Raw genomic sequence first — 23,782 nt, forward strand, 5'->3', positions numbered from 1 at the left:
TTTTTGCCCACTCACTCAGTTTGTTCAGGTCGCTCTGCAGTTCTTTACATTCCTCAACAGTTCTGACCCTGCTGGAGAGTTTTGTGTCATCCGCGAACTTGATAACTTCGCACTTCCTCCCCGTTTCCAGATCGTTAATGAATATATTGAACAGCAGCGGTCCCAGCACTAACCCCTGAGGGACACCACTCGTGACCCCTTTCCAGTCAAAGTAGTGTCCTTTTACTCCTACCTTCTGCTTCCTGTCCGCCAGCCAATTTTGGATCCATCTGTGGACGTCCCCTTCCACCCCATGGCTCCACAGTTTCTTCAGCAGGCGCTCATGGGGTATGTTGTCAAAGGCTTTTTGAAAATCCAGATATACGATGTCTATGGGGTCACCTTGGTCCAAATGTTTGCTTATCCCCTCAAAGAAATGCAGTAGATTCGTTTGGCATGATCGTCCTTTACAGAAACCATGCTGGCTTGTTCTCATCAGATTAGTTTTTTCTATATGCTCATTGATACCTTCCCTGATCAGTGATTAGACCAACTTCCTTGGAACTGAGGTCAAGCTATAGTTCCCCAGGTCGCCTCTCGATCCTTTTTTGAAGATCGGTGTAACATTTGCTATCCTCCAGCCTTCCGGGATTACCCCTGTTCTCAAGGATAGATTGCAAATATGCCGCAGTAACTCAGCTGTTTCGTCTCTGAGCTCTTTCAGTATTCTCGGGTGGATCCCATCTGGGCCAGGAGATTTGTCTATCTATCTATCTGCCTGAGAACGTCTTCGAGGCTTACCTCCATGCATGATAATTTTCCCTCTTAATCCCCCTTGAAGATTTTTTTTCGGTTCCGGCACGTTGGATGTGTCTTCTTTTGTAAAGACCGACGTGAAGAACTTGTTTAGTCTATCAGCCACCTCTTTTTCCTCCTTCACCACTCCCTTCCTATCTCCCTCATCCAGAGGTCCCACTTCCTCCCTCACTGGCTGTTTCCCAGTTCTTAGTTTTCCACGGAGCCAGAAAGCCCCCATCTCTCTTCTCTGCATTTTTCTACGTGCCTTTCTTGCACCGTGGCTTCTTATTTTTACTTCGTTCGGGAGTCGCTGTGCTCTTTTTTGTTGTTTTTCCTAGTTTTCAAGTTTTTGGCGAATCGGGGGCTCCCGGTTTGCCTTGGCCGCCTGGCCTCGCGTGGCCACAGCTCTCTTTTTTGCCTTATGTCCCGGCCCTTGACTGGGTTTAAAAAGTGCACTCAGTGCCGTCGGGTGATTTCAATCACTGACCCGCACCGCTGGTGCATCTTGTGCCTCGGAGTCGACCATCCTACGGTCTCTTGCCCTCGTTGCGCTACCCTTCAGCCTCGGGCTCTCAGGAGGTGTCGAGCGTGGATTGCGGAGCTCTTCGCTATGGAGCCTGATCTGCCTGCGGGCCCGGTCTCAGCCTCGACCTCAGCCTCGGTCTCGACGTTGGCTTCGAAGACCTCGGTTCCGGGAAAATCTCCCTCGACTTCGAAGACCTCAATAGCCCCGACCTCGAAATCCTCCGCTGCAGGTAAGTCTCCTCTTCCATCTTCAGGTTCAGTTCAGCTACCTAAGAAGCCCTCCTCGGAGTCTCTGACCGTCCAGGCGGTGATTGCCTCGACGAAACTGCCTGCTAAGGCCTCCAAGTGTGCCTCCACCATAAGGGAATACTCTTCCTTGAGGTCGCCCCCGGTGGAGTGCACTGCCGCACCTGTAGGGCCAAATATGGTCTCGGTACCGATGTTCGAGGATATGCTTAAGGCTATCATCTCCTTGCAGCTCTTCTCTGCTTTGGCTCGGCTTGCCCCGTCCTCGACCTCGCTCGCGATGGACCAGCCTGAGCGTCGCCTTGAGGGTTCTCGGGGCAAGGGGCGTCGATCTCGGCGTCTGTCCTTGTGTGACTCCTCCCCACTTCCTTCGCGGCAGGGTTTCCCCGCCGCTTGGCCTTGTTCGAGGCACCGGTCGAGGCGTCTTTCTCCCTTGTCCCGGAGATTCGCTAAGAAGCCCAGGGATTCCTCCCCGAGGCAGGGTAGATCGCCGGGCCCTCGCACTACGGGGTCCATTAAAGCCTCGGACCTGGTGTTGTCTGATCCGAGTCTCTGGCGGTCGCTGGTGCGGACTCGGACTCCACCCCGTGGGGCACCGGTGTCAGGAGCTTCTGCTTGTCAACTTCCTGGGACCCTCCGGGGGGGCTTCACCGGTCCTCGGTGCCTCGGACCACTGGGTCCTCGCCTGCGGGGACCTCTAAGCTCAAGCTGTCCTCGACTCCCCCCCCTTCTTTCAGCGGGGCTTCTTCGGCATCAGTTCTTGTTGACACTGACATGCCTGCACAGTACTTCCGGGAGGCTTCCCCCTCCTTTTCTGCTGCCTTGCAGTCTCGCTCGACCTCCCCCCTTGAAGGGCGGACTGAGAGCAAGCCTTCTTTCACCAGATTTGAACTGGACATGGGGAAGGCGTTGAATTTGGACCTCCAGTCTGATTCCCGATATACCAAAGAATATTTGGAGGAGATGGAACTTCCCTATCTTCCTAAGGAGTCCTTGCGGCTCCCCTTGAATCCAGTGTTGCAACAAACTTTTTTCCGCAACCTGGAGACTCTGTATGCTATCCCGGCCATTCCGTCTAAAATGGAGTCTCGGTACCGGACAGTCCCCTGTAAAGGGTTCGAGAAGGCTCAGCTTTCCCACCAGTCTTTGGTGGTGGAGTCTTCCCTCAAGAAGTCTCACCCTTCTAAGGTCTACGCGGCTGTCCCGCCTGGCCGGGAGGGCAGGACAATGGATAAGTTTGGCAGGCGCCTGTACCAAAATTCTATGATGGCTAACAGGGTCCTTAATTACAACTTTACTTTCACGTCCTATCTTAAGCAGTGCATTAAATCTCTGCCGTCTTTTCAGGATGACTTGCCGGTCCACCGCCGTGCGGATTTCCGCTGGCTTCTGGATACCCTTTCGCAGCTTCGGCTTTACATGTTCGTATGATGCTTTTGAATTTTCTTCTAGGGTCTCTGCCTTTGCTGTGGCCATGCGTCGCTTGGCATGGCTACGCATAGTTGATATAGACCCGAACCTTCTGTGCTTGGGCAGCGAACTCTTTGATGACTCCATCGAGGCGGCCACCAAGCGCCTCTCGGAGCACGAGCGCTCCTTTGCCTCCCTGGTCCGGGCCAAGGCGAAGTCTGCTCCTCCCAAGTCATATAGGTTGCTTCCTCGGCGCTACCCACAGAAATCGACACTGGCGTTTTCTAGACCACCTCCGAGGCGCCAACAGCAGCAGAGGGCCCCTCCAAAGCCTCAGACCCCTGCTGCAGCCAAGCCGGCGCCGTCCTTTTGACTGTCTCGGCAGGAGGGGGCTGGCCTCCTCCGCCCTCGAGCCTTCTCCTCTGCCTATTGGGGGCCATCTCAGCGCGTTCTTTTACCGCTGGGCTCTGATCACTGCGGACAATTGGGTCCTCTCCGTCATTAGGGAGGGGTATTCGCTCCATTTCCGGTCCTCACCTCCGGCCCGGCCCCCCAGAGAGTATCCTTCGAGTGGCGCGCAGCTTCCCCTGCTTCTCCGGGAGGCTCAGGCCTTCCTTCGCCTATGGGCGGTGGAGGAAGTCCCCTGTTGTCAGCGGGGCTCCGGGTTTTACTCCTGGTACTTTCTGGTTCCCAAAAAGACTGGGGATCTTCGTCCCATTTTGGATCTCCGGAGGCTGAACAAGTTCCTGGTCAAGGAGAAGTTTCGTATGCTCTCTCTTCCCACTTTATATCCCTTGATGGAAGAGCGGGACTGGTTGTGTTCGCTAGACCTGAAGGAGGCTTACACTCATGTGCCGATTCACCCGGCCTTTCGACGCTTCCTTCGCTTTCGGGTGGGGGACCTTCATCTGCAATATCGGGTCCTCCCATTCGGGCTCGCTTCGTCCCCACGGGTCTTCACGAAATGCCTCGTGGTGGTGGCAGTGGCCCTGAGGTCTCGGGGTCTTCAGGTGTTCCCGTACCTTGACGACTGGCTAATCAAGGCACCGTCGAGGGAGGGGGTTATCTCAGCGACCTGTCAGACTATTATCTTCCTTCAGCGTTTGGGGTTCGAGGTCAACTTCCCAAAGTCCCAGTTATGCCCCTCTCAGTCCCTGCAGTTTATTGGAGCTGTGCTGGACATGGTTCGCCTCCGATCGTTTCTGCCTCAGTCTCGGCAAGCCGCCCTCGTTCGGCTCAGTCAACAGGTCTCCCTGAGGGCTTTGGTCTCAGCCAGGCAAATGATGATCCTCTTGGGGCACATGGCCTCCACCGTTCATGTGACGCCCTTTGCCAGACTGCACCACCGGGTTTCTCAGTGGACTCTGGCATCCCAGTGGAGGCAGTATCTCAGCACATTGCGGTGACTCCCTCCTTGAGACGCTCGCTCCGTTGGTGGACCGACTCTTCCAATCTTTCAAGAGGTTTACTCTTTCTCGTGCCCCCACCTCAGAAAGTCCTAACGACGGACTCCTCGGCGTACGCCTGGGGGGCTCATTTCGACAGCCTTCGGACTCAGGGTCCTTGGTCGGATGCGGACCGTCACTGCCACATCAACTTACTGGAGCTCTGGGCCATTTACAGGGCGATGGTAGCTTTTCATCACTTGCTGCAGGATCAAATGGTCCTGGTGCATACGGACAACCAGGTGGCGATGTATTATGTGAACAAGCTAGGGGGTATGGGTTCCCTGTCGCTCTGCAAGGAAGCTCTTCGGCTTTGGGAGTGGGCGATACGCCACAACATCTTCCTTTGCGCGGTATACATCCAGGGCGAGCAAAACTGCCTGGCAGACAGGTTAAGTCACCTCCTTCAGCCACACGAGTGGTCGCTCCATTCCTCGACTCTGTGTCAGGTGTTTGCTTGATGGGGGACTCTGCAGATAGACCTGTTCGCTTTGCTCCTCAATCACAAGTTTGCCTCGCTTTTGTTCGAGGATCTACTCCCTGGATCTTCTCGAGGCGGATGCTTTCCTTCTGGATTGGACGGGCAGGTATTTCTATGCGTTCCCTCCCTTTCTTCTGATTCTGAAATCTTTCATGCACCTCCGGTCGATGCACGCTGCTATGATTTTAATAGCACCTCGGTGGCCCAGGCAGCCGTGGTTCTCCCTTCTTCTCCAACTCAGTGTCTGGGAACCTCTTTTGCTGCCTGTATTTCCATCTCTGCTGTCTCAGAGTCATGGTTCGCTGTTGCACCCCAATCTTCAGTCTCTGCACTTGACGGCTTGGTTCCTTTCCACCTGACTTCCTCCCTGGGGTTTTCTCAGTCGGTGTGCGATGTTCTAGAAGCTTATAGGAAAGTTTCCACTAGGCAGTGTTATTCTCAGAAATGATCTAGATTTGCCGCATGGTGTGTTTCCCAACGTGTTGAGCCTTTGTCTGCCTTCTTGTCCTCAGTGATGGAGTACTTGCTTCATTTGTCTCGGTCTGGGCTTAAAACAGCTTCTATTAGAGTTCATCTCAGTGCGATTGCTGCCTTTCATCGGCTACTTGATGGGAAATCGCTTTCGGTCCATCCGCTGATTTCTCGCTTCATGAGGGGCCTCTTGAATGTCCATCCTCCTCTCAAGCCTCCCCCGATGGTTTGGGATCTTAATGTGGTTCTCGGTCAATTGATGAAACCTCCATTTGAACCCCTGGATAGGGCCCATCTGAAGTTCCTTACTTGGAAGGTAATGTGCCTGATTGCTCTCACGTCTGCTCGCAGGGTCAGTGAGCTGCAGGCTCTGGTTGCGGACCCGCCTTTTACTGTCTTTCATCATGACAAGGTGGCCCTGCGTACTCATCCTAAGTTCTTGCCTAAGGTGGTTTCGGATTTCCACTCTGACATCAGAGAAAAGGCTCAGCTGCGGGATGCGCATAGGAGACGCCACCCGCGGCTTTGTGCAGAGAAATGACTGTGGCAGTGAGGAGGAGGGAGCTGGCCAGAAGGTATACACTTGCCGGAGGGAGGCACGTACTTGAGGCACAGAATAGAGGGAGGGGGAGAAAGAGAGGGGCGTGTTGGGAGTCGAGAGGGAGGGAGCACAAACTTTGGACAAATGATGGAAGGAAGGAGGGAGGGTGCATGAACTTGGGACACAATGAAGGGAAGGAGGGAGGGGAGCATGAGCCTTAAGATTAAAGAATAGAGGGAGTGAAGGAAAGAGATGTTGAGGTGAGGTAGGGAATAGAAAGGGAGAATTGAGTGTCAGAGAGGGAAAGAGAGATGGTGCACATGGGGAGATGAAGAAAGAGAATTGTTGGGCATAGGGAGGGAGAAAGAATTATTGGACATGGTGGTGGGAGAGGAGTAAGGTAGAGATGAGAGACAGTAATGTTGGATGTGGTGGTGGAGCGGGAACAGTGGGATAAATGAAAAAGGATACAAGAGGGGCATCAAGGAAGTGGAGAAGGTGGGAAGAATACTAGGATCCAAGTTACATACAAATTTAACTTAAGAATGGTTTAAAAAACAAAACCTGTTCTTAACCTGGGGATTGCCTGTACTGCGCATGTGCAGCCTGTGTTGTGTGGCCTCTAGTGTGCGGCCTATTACTTAAGCTGGGGTAATTTATTAAGATTTGAAGAGGGTGAGAGCTGAGTTTGGAGAGCCTTGGTGAACCTAACACCAAATAAAGTGCAAAAAATCATTCTCTATAATAAAACCCTTATCGCACATGCACAGTTCAAACTTTGTGCTCTCTGTGTCCATGATCCGTAGCTCTGTGGCAGACATACGCAGTAGAGGATTCGACGCGTACGGCAGTGGAGCCTATGGCGGTTTGCAGCGCGTACGGCGGTTCCGGAGACTGCGGGAGCAGGAGAGAGAGGAGAAGGAAAAAAAGAAAAGAGAGCCACAGACCCATCTTCCTCCTCTTCAGACTGATGTTTATTGTGTTGATTGTGAGCTGCTGAATTATGGATGCTGTTACTGCTGGACAGGGGGGAGCGGAGAAGGGGTGCTCCTGGACACGGGACTTCAGGAAGGATGGAGGGGGCAGGAGAAAGACATATGGCCTTGGGGAAGGACAAAGGATATCTGAAAGGAAAATATGGCAAGAGGGGTAAAACAGGGTTAGAGAGAGATGGTAAAGGGTGTGAAAGAGGGAAAGGGAGCGATGGAAATGGTATGAGGGCCAAAAGGGTACAGAGGACTAAGGAAATGGCGACGGGTGAGGTGGTGGGACTGGGATCAGTGGGAGGCACAATCCAGCCATGGTACAGGCGGGGCTTGGGTGGCCTCAGGATATAGGTGGGGCTATTCTAGCACCCGTTACTGTAACAAATGTAACGGGCTTAAACACTAGTTTATAATAAAAATCTCCTGCAGTTGATTGTGATTTGTGATGGGGCAGTTCTGCAGGTGAGGAGTAGATTTTTTTTCAATGAGAGATATTCATTAAAATGCTGAGGTCCAACATCATGATGGCTCTAGCATTACTGAATATCTCATAGGCTGCTGTTATTTACAAATTTGTAAAAAAAATCTTAATTTCACTGAAAAAAATCTACTCCTCACCTGCATAACTGCCCCATCACAAATCACAATCAGCTGCAGGAGTGGGTTTTTTTATTATTATAAATTACTTTTTTTGTACTTTATTGGGTGTTAGGTTCACCAAGGCTCTCCAAACTCGGCTCTCACACCCTCTTCAAATCTTAATAAATTATGAGTGAGCTAGGTAGGGCCATGGAAGTGACTGAATCTGATTTTTGGAACCCCTATTACATGCAATTAATATGCGACAAGTGAGGACCCACTCAACACAGCAGTGTAATTAAAAACTTCCCAGTTCAAGGAAAGCAAAAGCAGCAAGTAAATTTTCTGGCATTGGAGCTAAGATGTACAGACTAAAAGAGACAGGAAGATGGATGGTTGATTTTCCACATTTTGGATGGCTGCAGACTTAGAAGAAACTTAGTAATTTTTAATAACATGAAATTGCCAATTGGCCTGCACCTGTATAAGAACATAAGAATTGCCGCTGCTGGGTCAGACCAGCGGTCTATCGTGCCCAGCTCACGCACACGTAGCGGCTCTCTGGTCAAAGAGACTAGCCCTACTTGCGTACGTTCCGGTTCAACAGGAACTTGTCTAACTTTGTCTTGAATCCCTGGAAGGTGTTTTCCCCTACGACAGACTGGAAGAGCGTTCCAGTTTTCTACCACTCTCTGGGTGAAGAAGAACTTCCTTACGTTCGTACGGAATCTATCCCCTTTCAATTTTAGAGAGTGCCCTCTCGTTCTCCCTACCCTGTAGAGGGTGAACAACCTGTCCTTATCTATTAAGTCTATCCCCTTCAGTACCTTGAATGTTTCGATCATGTCCCCTCTCAATCTCTTCTGTTCGAGGGAGAAGAGGCCCAGTTTCTCTAATCTTTCGCTGTACGGCAACTTCTCCAGCCCCTTAACCATTTTAGTTGCTCTTCTCTGGACCCTTTGGAGTAGTACCATGTCCTGCTTCATGTACGGCGACCAGTGCTGTACGCATTACTCCAGGTGAGGGCGCACCATGTATGTTATATCTGTTTTTAACGGAGACATTTCTTAAAAAAAACCCCCAAACAAACCAATTTTAAAGGGACACTATGGAGAGGAACCCAAAAAAGCAGTAATACCCTGACTGAGCGATCCTCTACATGCGCCACTGACAGCTGCTTCAGCATCCTCACTCTGATGAGGCTCACCTCTGAAGAGGCTCACCGTAGCTGTAATAGAAGTGAATGGTAGAACCAGGCTTCTGCTGTCAGTGGAGCATGTGGAGGATCGCTCAGTCAGGGTAAGCATTACTGCTTTTATCCCAGGACAAGCAGGCAGCATATTCTTAACGTATGGTGATGTCACCGACGGAACCCCGGTACGGACACTTTTAACTAGAAAGTTCTGGTTGACCGCACCACGCATGCGCGGGTGCCTTCCCGCTCGACGGAGGAGAGCGTGGTCCCCAGTTTCTTCGTTTCCGCGGAGCGAAGACGCATGTGCTTTCAACGGCTGTTGAAATCTCCTTCCTTGCCTTCCCGCTCGCGTATTTTTCTTATTTTACTTTTCCCTTCGGGGTTTCTTTTTGTTTCGTTCAAAAAACAAACAAACAAACAAACATTATTAATTAGTTTTTTTCCTTATTTTTCTGGCCAGCCCCGGCGGGGCCTGTTGCCAACATACAGGCCTCCGGGTTTGATTTTGCGGAAGCCGTATTTCCATTCATGCCCCCTCAGCCGGGCTTTAAGAAGTGCCAGCGGTGTGCACGCCCGATCTCTCTCACTGACCCACACAATTGGTGTTTACAGTGCCTGGGTCCAGAGCATCGGGCTGACACCTGCACCCGCTGTGCCACTCTTAAAAAACGTACGTTAAAAAATCGGCAGATCCAGCAGAATATTCTTTTCGGCACCGGTTCTGCCATGGAATCTGCCACACCATCGACGGCGCCACCGAAGTCGGCACCGACTACATCGACACCGCCTGATCCTTCCTCGGGGTCGATAGCGCCAGGTAAGCCGGCTAAGAAGCCTTCCACTTCCCTTGAGCGCCCTCCTGCCACAACGGCGACACCGGTCCTCCCGGCATCGCGCCGACCCCGCAAACGCTCCGCCCCGATATTGGTGAGTGCCTCGTCATCGGCCTCCTCATCGCCGGGGCGTGAAGTGGCACCTATGGTACCGAAAAAGAAAAAAGCGGTACCGGTGCCTCCTCTGGACGACCGCATAGCGGCCATACTCCAAACCCAATTGCAGGAGCAACTACAGCAACAGCTCCAACATCTGTTGCCGGCAATGTTGGCCCCTCTACTTCCGGTACCGGACCGGCCCGAGCATCGCTCCATACCACCGGAGTCCACTCCATCGGTGCCATTGAACACATCCACGCCTGTACTCTCGGCAGAACCCATTAATCCTCTCATTCAACTACGATCTGACGCCGATCCTCCCCGACATCGGGAACGGCACCAGGCTCCCCGAGACCAAGACCGGCACCGTTCTTCTTCCCCCGGTACCGTCTCCATGCGTTCTGGCAAATCTCTCCCAAACACTCGCCACGCAGAACCATCCACACCGCCGTCCCGTCCCACGCACCCCGACGTCAGGGACCCGGACCTATGGGAGGAATCCCAACCCGGTACCGATGAGGAGCCTTCCTCATCCGATGAGGAACCTTCCACACTTGATACCGGTTCCAAGCCTGAACAATCCTCGTTCACCAAATTTCTTCGAGAGATGTCAGCGGCTCTCTCTATACCTTTGGAATCTGACTCTAAGAAGTCACAGGCTTTCCTAGATGCCCTAGACTTCGAGCAACCACCCAAAGAATTTCTCAAGTTACCCGTCCACGACATCTTAAGGGAAACTTTCTATAAGAATTGGGAAAACCCTCTCACGGTACCGGGCGCCCCTAGAAAACTGGACAGTCTCTACAGGGTCATTCCTATCCCGGGGTTTGACAAACCCCAACTACCCCATGAATCCCTTCTGGTGGAGTCCACTTTGAAGAAAACCCAGGGCTCCAGTGTATATGCTTCCACCCCTCCTGGCAGATAGGGAAAAACGATGGATAAATTTGGCAAGCGCCTTTATTAAAATGCCATGCTTGCAAACAGAACCAATAATTACACCTTTCACTTCTCCTTCTACATGAAGCACCTAGTGAATCAACTTTCTTCTCTACAGAAATATCTGCCTGAACGTAAGGTCCCTCTCTTTCAACAACAAATTTCCGGTCTGCTCCAACTCCGAAAATTCATGGTGCGCTCCATCTATGATTCATTTGAGCTGACCTCTCGAGCATCTGCTATGGCTGTTGCCATGAGACGTCTAGCCTGGCTGAGAGTTTCCAACCTCGATATTAACCACCAAGACCGCCTAGCTAACGCACCTTGTCTTGGTGATGAACTTTTTGGAGAGTCCCTGGATTCCACCACCCAGAAACTCTCAGCTCATGAGACGAGGTGGGATACTCTCATCAAACCAAAGAAAAAGACTCCGCCTGCTCGCCCTTACAGACAGCAGTCTTCCTACCAACGTAGGTTCTCCGCCAGACCTCTTCAGCCACCTCCGCAACAACCTCGCCGACCTCGTCAGCAACATCAAACTCAGGTTCGCTCCCAATCTCATCAACCTGCCAAGCCTCTCCCTCAGTCAAAACCTGCTCAGCCCTTTTGACTCCTTTCTCCAGGGCATAGCCAGTCTCTCACCGGCGTTACCTCTTCCTCAACCTATCGGAGGAAGCCTGCAACTTTTTCTCAGCCGTTGGGAGGTCATCACATCAGACCAGTGGGTCCTCAACATCATTCGCCACGGCTACTCTCTCAACTTCCAGACTCTTCCACCAGACAATCCTCCCGTAGAGTCTGCTTCTCACTCTTCTCAAACCCTCCTCCTCCTTCAGGAGGTCCAATCCCTCCTTCTTCTCAATGCTATCGAAGAAGTCCCCCAAGACCAAAGGGGTCAGGGATTCTACTCCCGCTACTTCCTGGTACCCAAGAAGACAGGAGACCTCCGTCCCATCCTCGATCTCAGGGACCTCAACAAGTGTTTGGTCAAGGAAAAGTTCAGAATGCTCTCCCTTGCCACGCTTTACCCTCTTCTCTCTCAACACGACTGGCTATGTTCCCTAGACCTCAAAGAGGCCTACACTCACATTCCAATCCATCTGACTTCACGTCGCTACCTCCGATTTCAGATTTAGCACCGCCACTACCAGTACAAAGTGCTACCCTTTGGCCTCGCATCGTCGCCCAGGGTGTTCACCAAGTGCCTTATTGTAGTGGCGGCCTTCCTCAGGTCTCACAACCTCCAGGTGTTCCCATACTTGGACGATTGGTTGGTGAAAGCTCCTACGTCTCCACTTGTGCTACAGGCCACTCATCACACCATCTCTTTCCTCCATCTCCTGGGGTTCGAGATCAACTACCCCAAGTCGCATCTGCTTCCCACACAGCGACTTCAGTTCATTGGAGCCGTCCTCGACACCACTCTGATGAGGGCATTTCTCCCCTCAGACCGCCAACGGACTCTGCTCCGCCTCTGCCATCAGGTGCTCCTTTGTTGCTCTATTCCTGCTCGGCAAATGATGGTCCTCTTGGGCTACATGGCCTCGACGGTCCATGTGCTTCCTCTGGCACGCCTCCACCTCAGAACACCTCAATGGACTCTGGCCACCCAATGGTCACAGACCACGGATCCTCTTTCTCATCCCATCTCTGTGACATCGTCTCTTCAGCAATCTCTTCAATGGTGGTTGAACTCCTCAAATCTTTCCAGGGGTCTACTCTTTCATCTGCCCCCTCACTCCATGATCATCACCATGGATGCCTCCCCCTATGCTGGGGAGCTCACATGGGAGATCTTCGCACCCAGGGACTCTGGACCCTTCAGGAACGTCAACATCACATCAATTTCCTGGAACTAAGAGCCATGTTCTATGCTCTCAAAGCCTTCCAGTACCTTCTCTACCCTCAGGTCCTTTTCCTGTGCACAGACAACCAAGTCGCCATGTACTACATAAACAAGCAAGGCGGCACCGGATCTCCCCTCCTCTGTCAGGAGGCCATCCGCATCTGGACCTGGGCCGTGGCACACAATCTCTTCCTCCAGGGCGAACAGAACTCCCTGGCCGACAATCTCAGCCGCATTCTTCAACCTCACAATCCTCCCACGCTCCGCTCCATCTTTGCTCGCTGGGGCACTCCACAGGTGGACATCTTTGCAGCTCCTCACAACCATCAGCTGCCGCAGTTCTGTTCCAGACTCTTCTCCCCTCATCGTCTGACCCCGGATCGGTTCCTCTATGCCTTTCCTCCACTGCCTCTGAAGTTGCGGACGTTATCCAAACTCCGCAGAGACAGAGCCACCATGATTCTCATCGCTCCTCGGTGGCCTCGCCAACACTGGTTCTCCCTCCTGCTCCAGCTCAGCTCCAGGGAGCCCATTCCTCTTCCTGTGTTTTCTACTCTACTTACGCAGCAGCATCAGTCTCTACTTCATCCCAATCTGTCCTCCCTCCACCTGACAGCTTGGTTTCTCTCGGGCTGACCTCTCCAGAGAATCTGTCTCAGCCTGTCCGCCGTATTTTGGATGCCTCCAGGAAACCGGCCACCCTCCAATGTTACCATCAGAAGTGGACCCGGTTCTCCTCTTGGTGTCTACTACATCATCACGATCCCACCTCATTGGCGGTGGAAACTGTACTGGACTATTTGCTCTCTCTCTCCGACGCTGGCCTCAAGTCTACCTCAATCAGAGTCCACCTCAGTGCCATCACTGCGTTTCATGAGCCTATCCTCGGAAAACTTCTTACGGCTCATCCCCTGGTTTCCCGGTTCATGAGAGGCCTCTTCAATGTCAAACCGCCTCTGAAGCCTCCTCCAGTCGTCTGGGACCTGAATGTGATTTTATCAGCCCTCATGAAACCTCCGTTTGAGCCTCTTGCCACAACTTCACTCAAATTTCTCACATGGAAGGTGCTTTTCCTCATTGCCATCACCTCTGCCAGGAGGGTTAGTGAGCTGCATGCACTGGTTGCTGACCCACCTTTCACAGTTTTTCACCATGACAAGGTGGTTCTGCGCACCCATCCTAAATTCCTTCCCAAGGTGGTCTCGGACTTCCACCTCAACCAGTCCATTGTGTTGCCTGTCTTTTTCCCTAAGCCCCATTCTCATCCTGGGGAACAGGCGTTGCACACGCTGGACTGTAAGCGTGCCCTTGCATACTACCTTGACCGTACCAGGGCTCACCGCTCGTCACCTCAGCTCTTTCTGTCCTTCGATCCTAACCGTCTAGGTCGTCCTGTCTCTAAACGGACGCTTTCCAACTGGCTTGCTGCCTGCATTGCGTTCTGTTATGCTCGGGCCGGTCTCTCACTGGAAGGTGCTGTCACGGCCCACAAGGTCAGAGCTATGGCTGCTTCTGCAGCTTTCCTCCGCTCCACGCCCATCGAGGAAATCTGCAAGGCTGCCACTTGGTCCTCAGTTCACACGTTCACTACTCACTACTGTCTGGATGCCTTTTCCAGATGGGATGGACACTTCGGCCAATCTGTGTTACAAAATTTATTTTCCTAATGGCAACCATCCCACCTCCCTCTTTGTTAGCTTGGAGGTCACCCATACGTTAAGAATATGCTGCCTGTTTGTCCTGGGATAAAGCACAGTTACTTACCGTAACAGATGTTATCCAGGGACAGCAGGCAGATATTCTTAGGACCCGCCCTCCTCCCCGGGTTGGCTTCTTAGCTGGCTTATCTTAACTGGGGACCACGCTCTCCTCCGTCGAGCGGGAAGGCACCCGCGCATGCGTGGTGCGGTCAACTAGAACTTTCTAGTTAAAAGTGTCCGTACCGGGGTTCCGTCGGTGACGTCACCATACGTTAAGAATATCTGCCTGCTGTCCCTGGATAACACCTGTTATGGTAAGTAACTGTGCTTTATGGGTTCCTCTCCACAGTGTCCCTTTAATGAAGGTTTATTATTAGATACGTAGATATTCTATATTAATGATTGTAAATTTGGGACCTGCTCGACCTTTTTTTTTTTTTTTTTTTTCTCTCATCAGCTAGCGTTGGTGCGGCCCCAAACAAATTTTTTCTTTCAATACAGCCCAGGGAAGCAAAAAGGTTGGATACCCCTGCTTTAGGCTATTATGTTGATGTTAATTTTTTTTAATCTCCTGTAGAATGATGCAGACCCAAATGCCTCAGCCTTTTCTGCAGCAACAACATAGTCTGCGATACAATCCCCTGGCTTCCATCACTCCAACTGGGATGGAAGTCCTATTGACAGCCCAGACCAATTCTGCCAATGGTCACATGGCTGAAATGGAAGCATTGCTTCATGAGAATGAAAAACTGCATAGAGAATTGGAGAGCTACAGTGAAAAGGCAAACCGGATTCAGAAGGTAAGGCAGTGAAACTAATAGCAGAGCCTAGCACTTAGAACATTGAGTTGTGAATCTGGAGACCCCTTCACTTTCTTTTCCAACTGTTCCATATGTGCTTTTAAGTAATGTATTCTTGCTGTGCTCTTAGTTTCTATTTAATGTTATGCCAAGTAGTGCTACAGAAATTATGGCATTTACTACAGGGTTCATAATAAAAAAACAAAACAAAAACCCCATCCAAAAAGGGGCCTAAATCAGTACTTGGACGATCAAAAAGCCAGATTGTCCAAGTACCGATAAAGCTGTTTTTTTAGACATATCTAAAACCAGCTTAGGCCTTTCCCCTGCCTCTAAACACATAGAGCGAAAAGAGGCGTTTTTAGAGGAGGTGGGCTGACCTAGACTTAGTCATACAGCAAGTATAACCAAAAACTTGAGCAGGTTGCCCAGTAGGAACTTATACATTTTGACTTAAACTAAGTCAAAACAGGTATAAGTTCCGAAAAGGGGCCGCTGAGCTAAGATCAGTCCCTAAGATTGTTCTTTAACTAAGAATGAAAACTTGTGTAATACAAAAACTTGTGTAATACTGGAAGTTCATGTCCTGCCACCTGACCCTGCCAGGAATGCAATTACATTACAGCTATTGCCAAAGCAGAAGCATTAAATCCTTTGCTTAAAAAAATTGACGTACAATGTAAAATAAATATAATAAACACTCATAAGAATAGTGTGATAGATTTAGCAATCCTTGTTTATTTTTTATTATTTTGGTTACTCACTAGCTGTTAGAAAACCTTTGTCTGAAGTAGTGCTACCTGAATTAGGAAAAAATTTTTCAATTCGATTTGGCCTATTGAATTGATTTTTCAATTCTATTTACTTTTCCCACCCATTCGAGCAGTTTTTCAAACAATCTGGTGGGTTAATTTTGTAGCCTCTTCACCCACCCTATCCCCCTTTGCCCTCTCCAACCTCACGCCAGTGCTGTAGTGTAAACAAAATAAACAAAAAAGATTTTTCCTCTCTTTGTTAGCGAGCATGAGCTAGGCCCTAATACCAGCTCTAGGCCCTAACACCAGCTCTGGTGGGATACACATTTCAAATCTGACATATTGTAACCACAAAATAGAATAAAATTATTTTTTCTATCTTTTGTTGTCTGGTCATTTTATTATTCAAATCATGTTGGTCCCAGATTCTGGTTTTTGTTTGTCATCTGTTAACTTGCTCCCCCGGATCTCCTGCCTATTTTCTTCTTTTTGTGTGCTCACCATCCATCTTCCATCTCTGTACCTTCCCTTCCACTGCCATATCCAACATTACTGCTTCTTTCCCACTGTCTACCATCTCTCTCTCTCTCACCCTGCCTTGTGCCCTGTGTCAAACCTCTCTAGTCCCCTCGAAGCAACATCTCTCCTTTCCTCCCCTCCATTATCATATGCAACATTTCTTTCTCTCTCCCCATGGCAACATCTCTCCCTGCCCTCCAACCCTATGTCCAGCATTTCTTCCTCCCTTCTCCATGCATGTCTCTCTTCCCATGCACCATATGCAAGATTTCTCCCTCTTGCCCTTTTCTACTTCTGTTATATCTCTCCCTTCCTCTCCTTCACCCTATGTCCAACAATTCTTCCTCTCTCCTCTCCAATGTGGAGCAGCTTTCCATACCTCCTAGCATGCAGGAGGCAGAAAGAAAGAACATAAGAATTGCCGCTGCTGGGTCAGACCAGTGGTCCATCGTGCCCAGCAGTCCGCTCTTGCAACAGCCCTTAGGTCAAAGACCAGTGCCCTAATTGAGTTTAGCCTTACCTGCACATGTTCTGGTTCAGCAGGGACTTGTCTAACTTTGTCTTGAATCCCTGGAGGGTGTTTTCCCTTATAACAGCCTCCGGAAGAGCATTCCAGATTTCTACCACTCTCTGGGTGAAGAAGAACTTCCTTACGTTTGTATGGAATCTATTCCCTTTTAACTTTAGAGATTGCCCTCTCGTTCTCTCTACCTTGGAGAGGGAGAACAACCTGTCTTTATCTACTACTGTATTTTCGCTCCATAAGACGCACCGGACCACAAGACGCACCCTAAATTTAGACGGGAAACTGACAGGGTTGATGGTCAGTGTGAAAGAGGTATGCAGGCAGAACGATAGGCTTAAGAGCAATAAATCCCTGGGACCGGATGGCATCCATCCGAGGGTCATCAAGGAACTGAAAGGGACTATAGCTGAACTGCTTCAACTAATAGCCAATCTGTCTATCAAATCGGGAAAGATTCCAGAAGACTGGAAGGTGGCGAATGTTATGCCGATCTTCAAAAAAGGTTTGAGGGGAGATCCGGGAAACTACAGACCGGCGAGTCTGACCTCGGTACTAGGAAAGATGGTAGAGGCGCTAATAAAGGACTGCATCATTGATCACCTTGATGGACACGGTCTGATGAGGACCAGCCAGCACGGTTTCAGCAAAGGCAGATCTTGTTTGATGAACTTGCTGCACTTCTTCGAGGGAGTAAACAGGCAGCTAGACAAGGGCGACCCGGTCGACATTGTATATCTGGATTTTCAGAAGGCGTTCGACAAGGTTCCACATGAACAAATACTTCAGAAAATTGTGAGCCATGGAATCGAGGGTGAAATACTCACGTGGATTAAAAACTGGCTGGAGCATAGGAAATGGAGAGTGGGGGTAAATGGACAATACTCGGACTGGAAGAGCATCACCAATAGGGTGCCGTAGGGCTCAGTGCTTGGACCCGTGTTCTTCAACATCTTTATAAACGATCTGGACATTGGTACAACGAGTGAGGTGATTAAATTTGCGGACAATACGAAGTTATTCAGAGTAGTGAAGACATGGGATTGCGAAGATCTGCAACGTGATATAATCAAGCTCGAGAAATGGGCATCGACATGGCAAATAAGGTTCAACGTGGATAAGTGTAAAGTGATGCATGTCGGTAACAAAAATCTCATGCATGAATACAGGATGTCCAGGGCGGTAGTTGGAGAGACCTCCCAGGAAAGAGACTTGGGAGTTCTGATCGACAAGTCTCTTTCCTGGGAGGTCTCTCCAACTACCGCCCCGGACATCCTGTATTCGTGCATGAGGATCACAAACAGATCGGAGAAGGTTATCATGCCGCTGTACCGGGCCATAGTGCGCCCTCATCTGGAGTACTGCATCCAGCATTGGTCGCCATACATGAAGGACACGGTACTACTAGAAAGGGTCCAGAGAAAAGCAACTAAAATGGTTAAGGGGCTGGAGGAGTTGCCGTACAGTGAGAGATTGGAGAAACTGGGCCTCTTCTCCCTTGAAAAGAGGAGAAAGAGGGGACATGATCAAAACATTCAAAATACTGAAGGGAATAGACTTAACAGATAAAGACAGATTGTGCATCCTCTCCAAGGTAGGGAGAAAAAGAGGGCACTCTAAAGTTGAAAGGGGATAGATTCCGTACAAACATAAGGAAGTTCTTCTTCACTCAGAGAATGGTAGAAAACTGGAATGCTCTTCCGGAGTCTGTTATAGGGGAAAACACCCTCCAGGGATTCAAGACAAAGTTGGACAAGTTCCTGCTAAACTGGAACGTACGCAAGTGAGGCTGGACTCATTTAGAGCACTAGTCTTTACCTGGGGGCTGCCACGTGAGCGAACTGCTGGGCACAATGGACCACTGGTCTGACCCAGCAGTTGCAATTATTATGTTAGAGTTGGAAAACCTGAACAAAAACATTCTGAACCAAATTGTGTACTAATATATACCAGGTTCTACACCCATCCCCCTTCACTCCCTGCCAGGCTCTGCACCAGAGAGTTGCGCAGGGACAGAAATCCCACCCGTCCCCGTGAGGACTCCCACCCGTCCCCGCGAAGAATCCCCTCCATCCCCGCCTGTCCCAGCGAGGAATCCCCTCCGTCCCCATAAACTACAGAAATAGTTATTTCATTTAATTATGCTACTGAATTAAAGGCTCTGGTAGAAACCCATTTAAAAATAAGCAAAAAGACTTTATTAATTTGGAAATATAAATTGGGAAGAATACATACTTTGTAAACGGGTTTCTACCAGAGCTGGCTTTATCAAGGGTTCCAGCAAGGAGCACTGTACAATACAATAAATTAAATTAAAGAATTAATATACATATTATCATAAATTTATATAACATCCTGAAAAACTGCATTTTAACTAATAATATTTATATTGAATGTGCAAAAATGCAAATCCCATATAAATATTTAAATTAATCTATTACTTATCATTTAAATTCATTTATCATTCACAAATCAATACATGCCTTCATGATTACCTCAATGAATATTCAATAAATACCTCCCTGAACACAAACAATGATAAAAAGATAATAGAAACCAACATATTTGATGAATCCATATTCATATATTATACAACTCATTTGTGATATATAAAAAATTAATTAAATAATCAAATAATTATTTCATATACATCACTAAAAACAAATCGTATGTACAAATACAAACTTTAATAAATGATAATCAACCCATAGAAATTTGACATTCTTAAAACACAATCTATCTTAAAACATATTAGCTATTAATTGATGAATAAATATAATCAATCATATATATATTCTTACACATTTTATCTAATACATACATCATTAATATTAAAAACTATCAATAAATATACTTTTAAATATCAATAAATATTCTTTAAACACCATATCTCTAAAAAATAAACCTAAATATCAATTAATTAATAAATACTTATAATCAATCATGTAAATATATATACATATAATAACTATCAAATACATACATGAAATACAATAAGAAATTAAATAGTGTATTTTATAAATAGCTATATGTCAGTATTTAAATAATTCATGAATTAATTATCAAAAATTAATAACCAATTAACATTTATTAATTAGTCGCCTTTAACAAAATGATATTAACTTAAAAACTATATATATTTATGCCACCATATTTAAATGAAATAATTAATATGTCAACCTCAAGAAATATACTCCAAACACCACTTATAAATTGAAATTATATCCATTACAGATTCATTGCTTAATCTTCATTGTAACAAAGCCACGTGTGTGGTAACTATTCTTAGGGGACCATAGCTCAAATGAATTTTATAAACTACTTAGGGCCTAAGTTAAACCTCCCCACAAACTACATCATTTCCGCCCGTCATGTTGGGAATATTCAATGTAAAGCAAACACCTCATAAAGTTAGGGCAACTCAAAATCTTCTATTAAAAACTACTGCTTAAGCTAATCTGGGCTAAGGCAAGACCCACCCACAAACGGCACAACTCCAACTCATCACGGAAAGCAAAAAACATAGTCAGAAAACTCAATGAGAAGGAGGCTAGCTAAGCTGTCTGGTTAAGAGAAATTCCAAACCTAGCTAAGGAAAAAACCATTGTAACACACTATCAAGCACAAAAGAAGTTAATTTGGCTTCCTCTTGCAGCCGAGGCAGGAGCAATGTGCAGTGTCCTTATTGGTGGCTCTTTTATATTCAAAGCGCATGCGCTAAATAGCGAATGACGCACATGTGACCCGCTTAATGGTGGCGCATGCTCATAAAGATAAAGAACAGAGCAGTGAAGAAACAGGAATCGCACTTTCCCACTACACTAATACAAAACACAAGAGCCTCGTGGCGTTGCCATGGTAATGACTCGGCAAAGACTCTGCACAAATGCTAGCTATTGTGGCTAAAATCAACACATGCTCATAAGAATAAAAGGCAGAGCAGCGAAAAAACAGGGATCACACTGTCCCACTACACTAGTACAAAACTTAAGAGCCTCATGGCGTTGCCATGGTAACGGCTCCACAAAGACTCTGCACAAATGTGGCTGAGATTAACACATGCTCAATGGGGAATAAAACAAAACAAAAAGTAGAAAAGAACATCCAGACCCCTTGAATATGGACAAAAAACAAAGACTGAAATAACTAAAACAAATATGTTAAAAGAAAGGTTTCCAATCAATAAAACTATTCAAACCAGTAGGTTCAGTAGACTTTAATTTAAAGATCCATTTACTTTCTTTCTGTGCTAACCTCTTCTTTCTGTCCCCCCCTCTCTTATATTCTTGAACATGATCAATAGCAAGATGTTTAAGGTCTTCAAACTTATGCTGATGGACTATACAATGTTCCACTAAGGGTTCAGATATAATGGAGCGTTTAATGTTGGATTTATGTTCCTGCATGCGAATTTTAAATGCTCTAGTTGTCATTCCAACATATACTTTATCACAGGGACATTGTATAACATAGATAATAAAAGTTGACCTACAATTCAAAAAATGATTAATTTTGTATTCTCTACTATCCATAGGGTTCCTCCAAACCTTAGTTTGTATATTCATTTTACAGATGTTACACGAAAGACATTTAAAGAAACCCATAGGTAGACTCTTATCCTTAGAGACACTCCTGTTTTCACCACTTTTCAATATCTCTTTCAAATTCTGATCTCTGGAGTAGGCTATTCTTAAGTTAAGATTTTGCATAGAGGGATGTATGGTAATAATATCCCAGAATTTGTGCAAAATATTAGAGATTGTACTGCTAAAATTACTATATCTTATGACACAAGTTATAATATCATTTTCATCTTCATTATTTTTTGATGTTTTCAATAGCAGCCATTCCCGATTACAATATTTCGCTCTTTTGAACGCCTTTTTTACCATTTTCCAAGGATAACCTCTACATAGTAATTTTTGTTCCAGAATCTTACCTTGTTGTTTGAAAACATTAAAATCTGAACAATTTCTCCTGAGTCTAATAAACTGGGAAAACGGAAGGCTATTTTTTAGTCTACCTGGATGATTACTCTCATAGGATAAAAATGTATTTCTATCGGTATCTTTAAAGTATACATCTGTTGTAAAGAAATTTTGATGTTGCTCAATGGTTAAATCTAAAAAATTTAACTTAGTAGTTGAATGTATCATGGTGAAAGTTAAATTATTATCACACGAATTTAACCAATGTTCAAAATTTTTTAGGTCATTTTCAGATCCCTTCCAAAACATGATAACATCATCTATATACCTACGCCATGTGTAAATTTTCTCAAAAAAAGGTGAATTCTCAATCCATTCAGATTCGAATTTAGACATGTACAGGTTTGCTATTGAGGGAGCAAAGGTGGCTCCCATGGCCACACCTTTCTTCTGGATGTAATATTTATCATCAAATAGGAAATAATTCTCTTTTAATGCTAAAGATGTTAGTTTCATTAGAAACTCAGTTGGAACTAGGTGAGGTCTGGGTCTGTTATCTAGAAAATCTCTTACTACCTCAATAGCCTCATTTTGGGGTCTAGATGTATAAAGAGATGCCACATCAAATGACACCAAAATGAAGGGAAAATCATCCTCACAAATTTCTTTGAGCAAATTAAATAAATGAGTGGTGTCCCTAATATATGAGGGGCTCCTTTCCACTAAAGGACTCAGGAAATGATTGACAAAACAGGAGAGGGGTTCGAGTACAGATCCTCTAGAGGACATTATCGGACGCCCTGGTGGAAATTGTTTATTCTTATGGACTTTTGGCAAGGTATAAAATATTGGAGTTATAGGATGTTTGTTCAATAAAAATCTTTTGTCCCTTTCAGTTAAAAAGCCTTCTTCAACACCCTTAGAAACTATCTTTTCTATTTTGCTGATAAGGCGCTTAGTTGGATCAAGGCCAGTTACATAATTTACATTTTTATCAGCTAGTTGATTCCTGATCTCTTTTAAATAATCATTAGTATTCTGAACAACAATGGCCCCACCTTTGTCAGCTTTACGTATAGTGATGTTTTTATTATTACATACATTTTCTAAGGCTATTCTCTCTTCTTTTTTTATATTATGGTGTCTATAAGTTTTTTTAGATATCTGTTGTTCTGTTTCTTTTATGACACACTCTTTGAAGATTTTGATGTTATCATCTGTAAGAATAGGTGGATACCATTGGGATTTGGGATTTATGACAGTATGATCTAATGTATTTTCTTTCCCAAAAAAGAAAGATCTAAGGTATAATTTCCTAACGAACTTCTCCATATCAATATTAAATTGGAAGGGGTCGAAGGCTTGTGTAGGGACAAAGGAAAGACCCTTCGAAAGAAGGGCAGTTTCAGTTGAAGTTAAATCAATATTTGAAATATTAATTACCACCCCACCGTTTTGGTCTGTGACCTGGTGGTGGGTCTGGATTGATTCTGCCCTCTGTTTCTCCTTCCCCTGTTTCTGCCTCTGCCTTGCCATAAAAAATTTTTATTATAAGAGAAACTCCCTGAAGAAAGAGAACTTGAACTGCCTGAGGTGGAAACATTCGAAACAGGACCACTGATGCTTAAAGACTGGCCATCGGTGGATAACTTTGTTCTCTTGTTTGACCAATTGTATACAGTATTATTGGCATAGTCTCATTCATCTCGTTTGAATTTTCTAATCTTATTTCTTTTTATAGACTCCCGATGTGCATCTAGCTTGACATTAATGTCCTTCATTTGTAAATCAAATTGTTCAGGTGATAGAGAATCTTTGAACTTTTGAATTTCTTGATCTGCCTTGCTTCTCTGTTCATTTAGAACCACACTGCTTTTCTCAATAATCAGGACCATTAAGTCTAAAGAGCACTTATTTAAGATTCTTTTCCACTTCTCAACGAATGCTTCGTCCTCCTTGAAAATTTGGGGTTCCTTCAGGATTCTTAAACCCCTAGGAATTCTTTCAACCTTGCAGTATTCTGTCAAAATTGAACTGTTTAATTCTGTATTGATCACACTCTTTAAGGTTCTAAAGATGTTGTCACTGATGTCAGGGTTCATAGTAGAGGTAGTTAAAGAGTCAAAATGAGACGGGGTTGTAAAAATACTACCCAAAATGTCACTAGAAAAGCTAAAACCAGTT

At 46.7% G+C, this 23,782-nt stretch overlaps 1 protein-coding gene across 4 annotated transcripts in view; it reads left to right on the forward strand.

Annotated features, from left to right (window-relative positions):
* Window positions 1-23,782, forward strand: part of AMOTL2 (angiomotin like 2) — a 370,109-nt gene that overhangs the window by 19,055 nt on the left and 327,272 nt on the right. For all 4 annotated transcript variants that reach the window (XR_004540616.1, XM_033958123.1, XM_033958124.1 and 1 more), the window contains exon 3: window positions 14,651-14,873. Coding sequence is in view for 3 of the 4 variants with exons in the window: in XM_033958123.1 (XP_033814014.1) it covers window positions 14,651-14,873 (223 nt within the window). In the remaining variant the exon portion in view is untranslated. The remainder of the gene's footprint in view (window positions 1-14,650; window positions 14,874-23,782) is intronic.

Source organism: Geotrypetes seraphini, chromosome 9 (assembly GCF_902459505.1).
Source record: "Geotrypetes seraphini chromosome 9, aGeoSer1.1, whole genome shotgun sequence".
Classification (NCBI taxonomy): domain Eukaryota; kingdom Metazoa; phylum Chordata; class Amphibia; order Gymnophiona; family Dermophiidae; genus Geotrypetes; species Geotrypetes seraphini.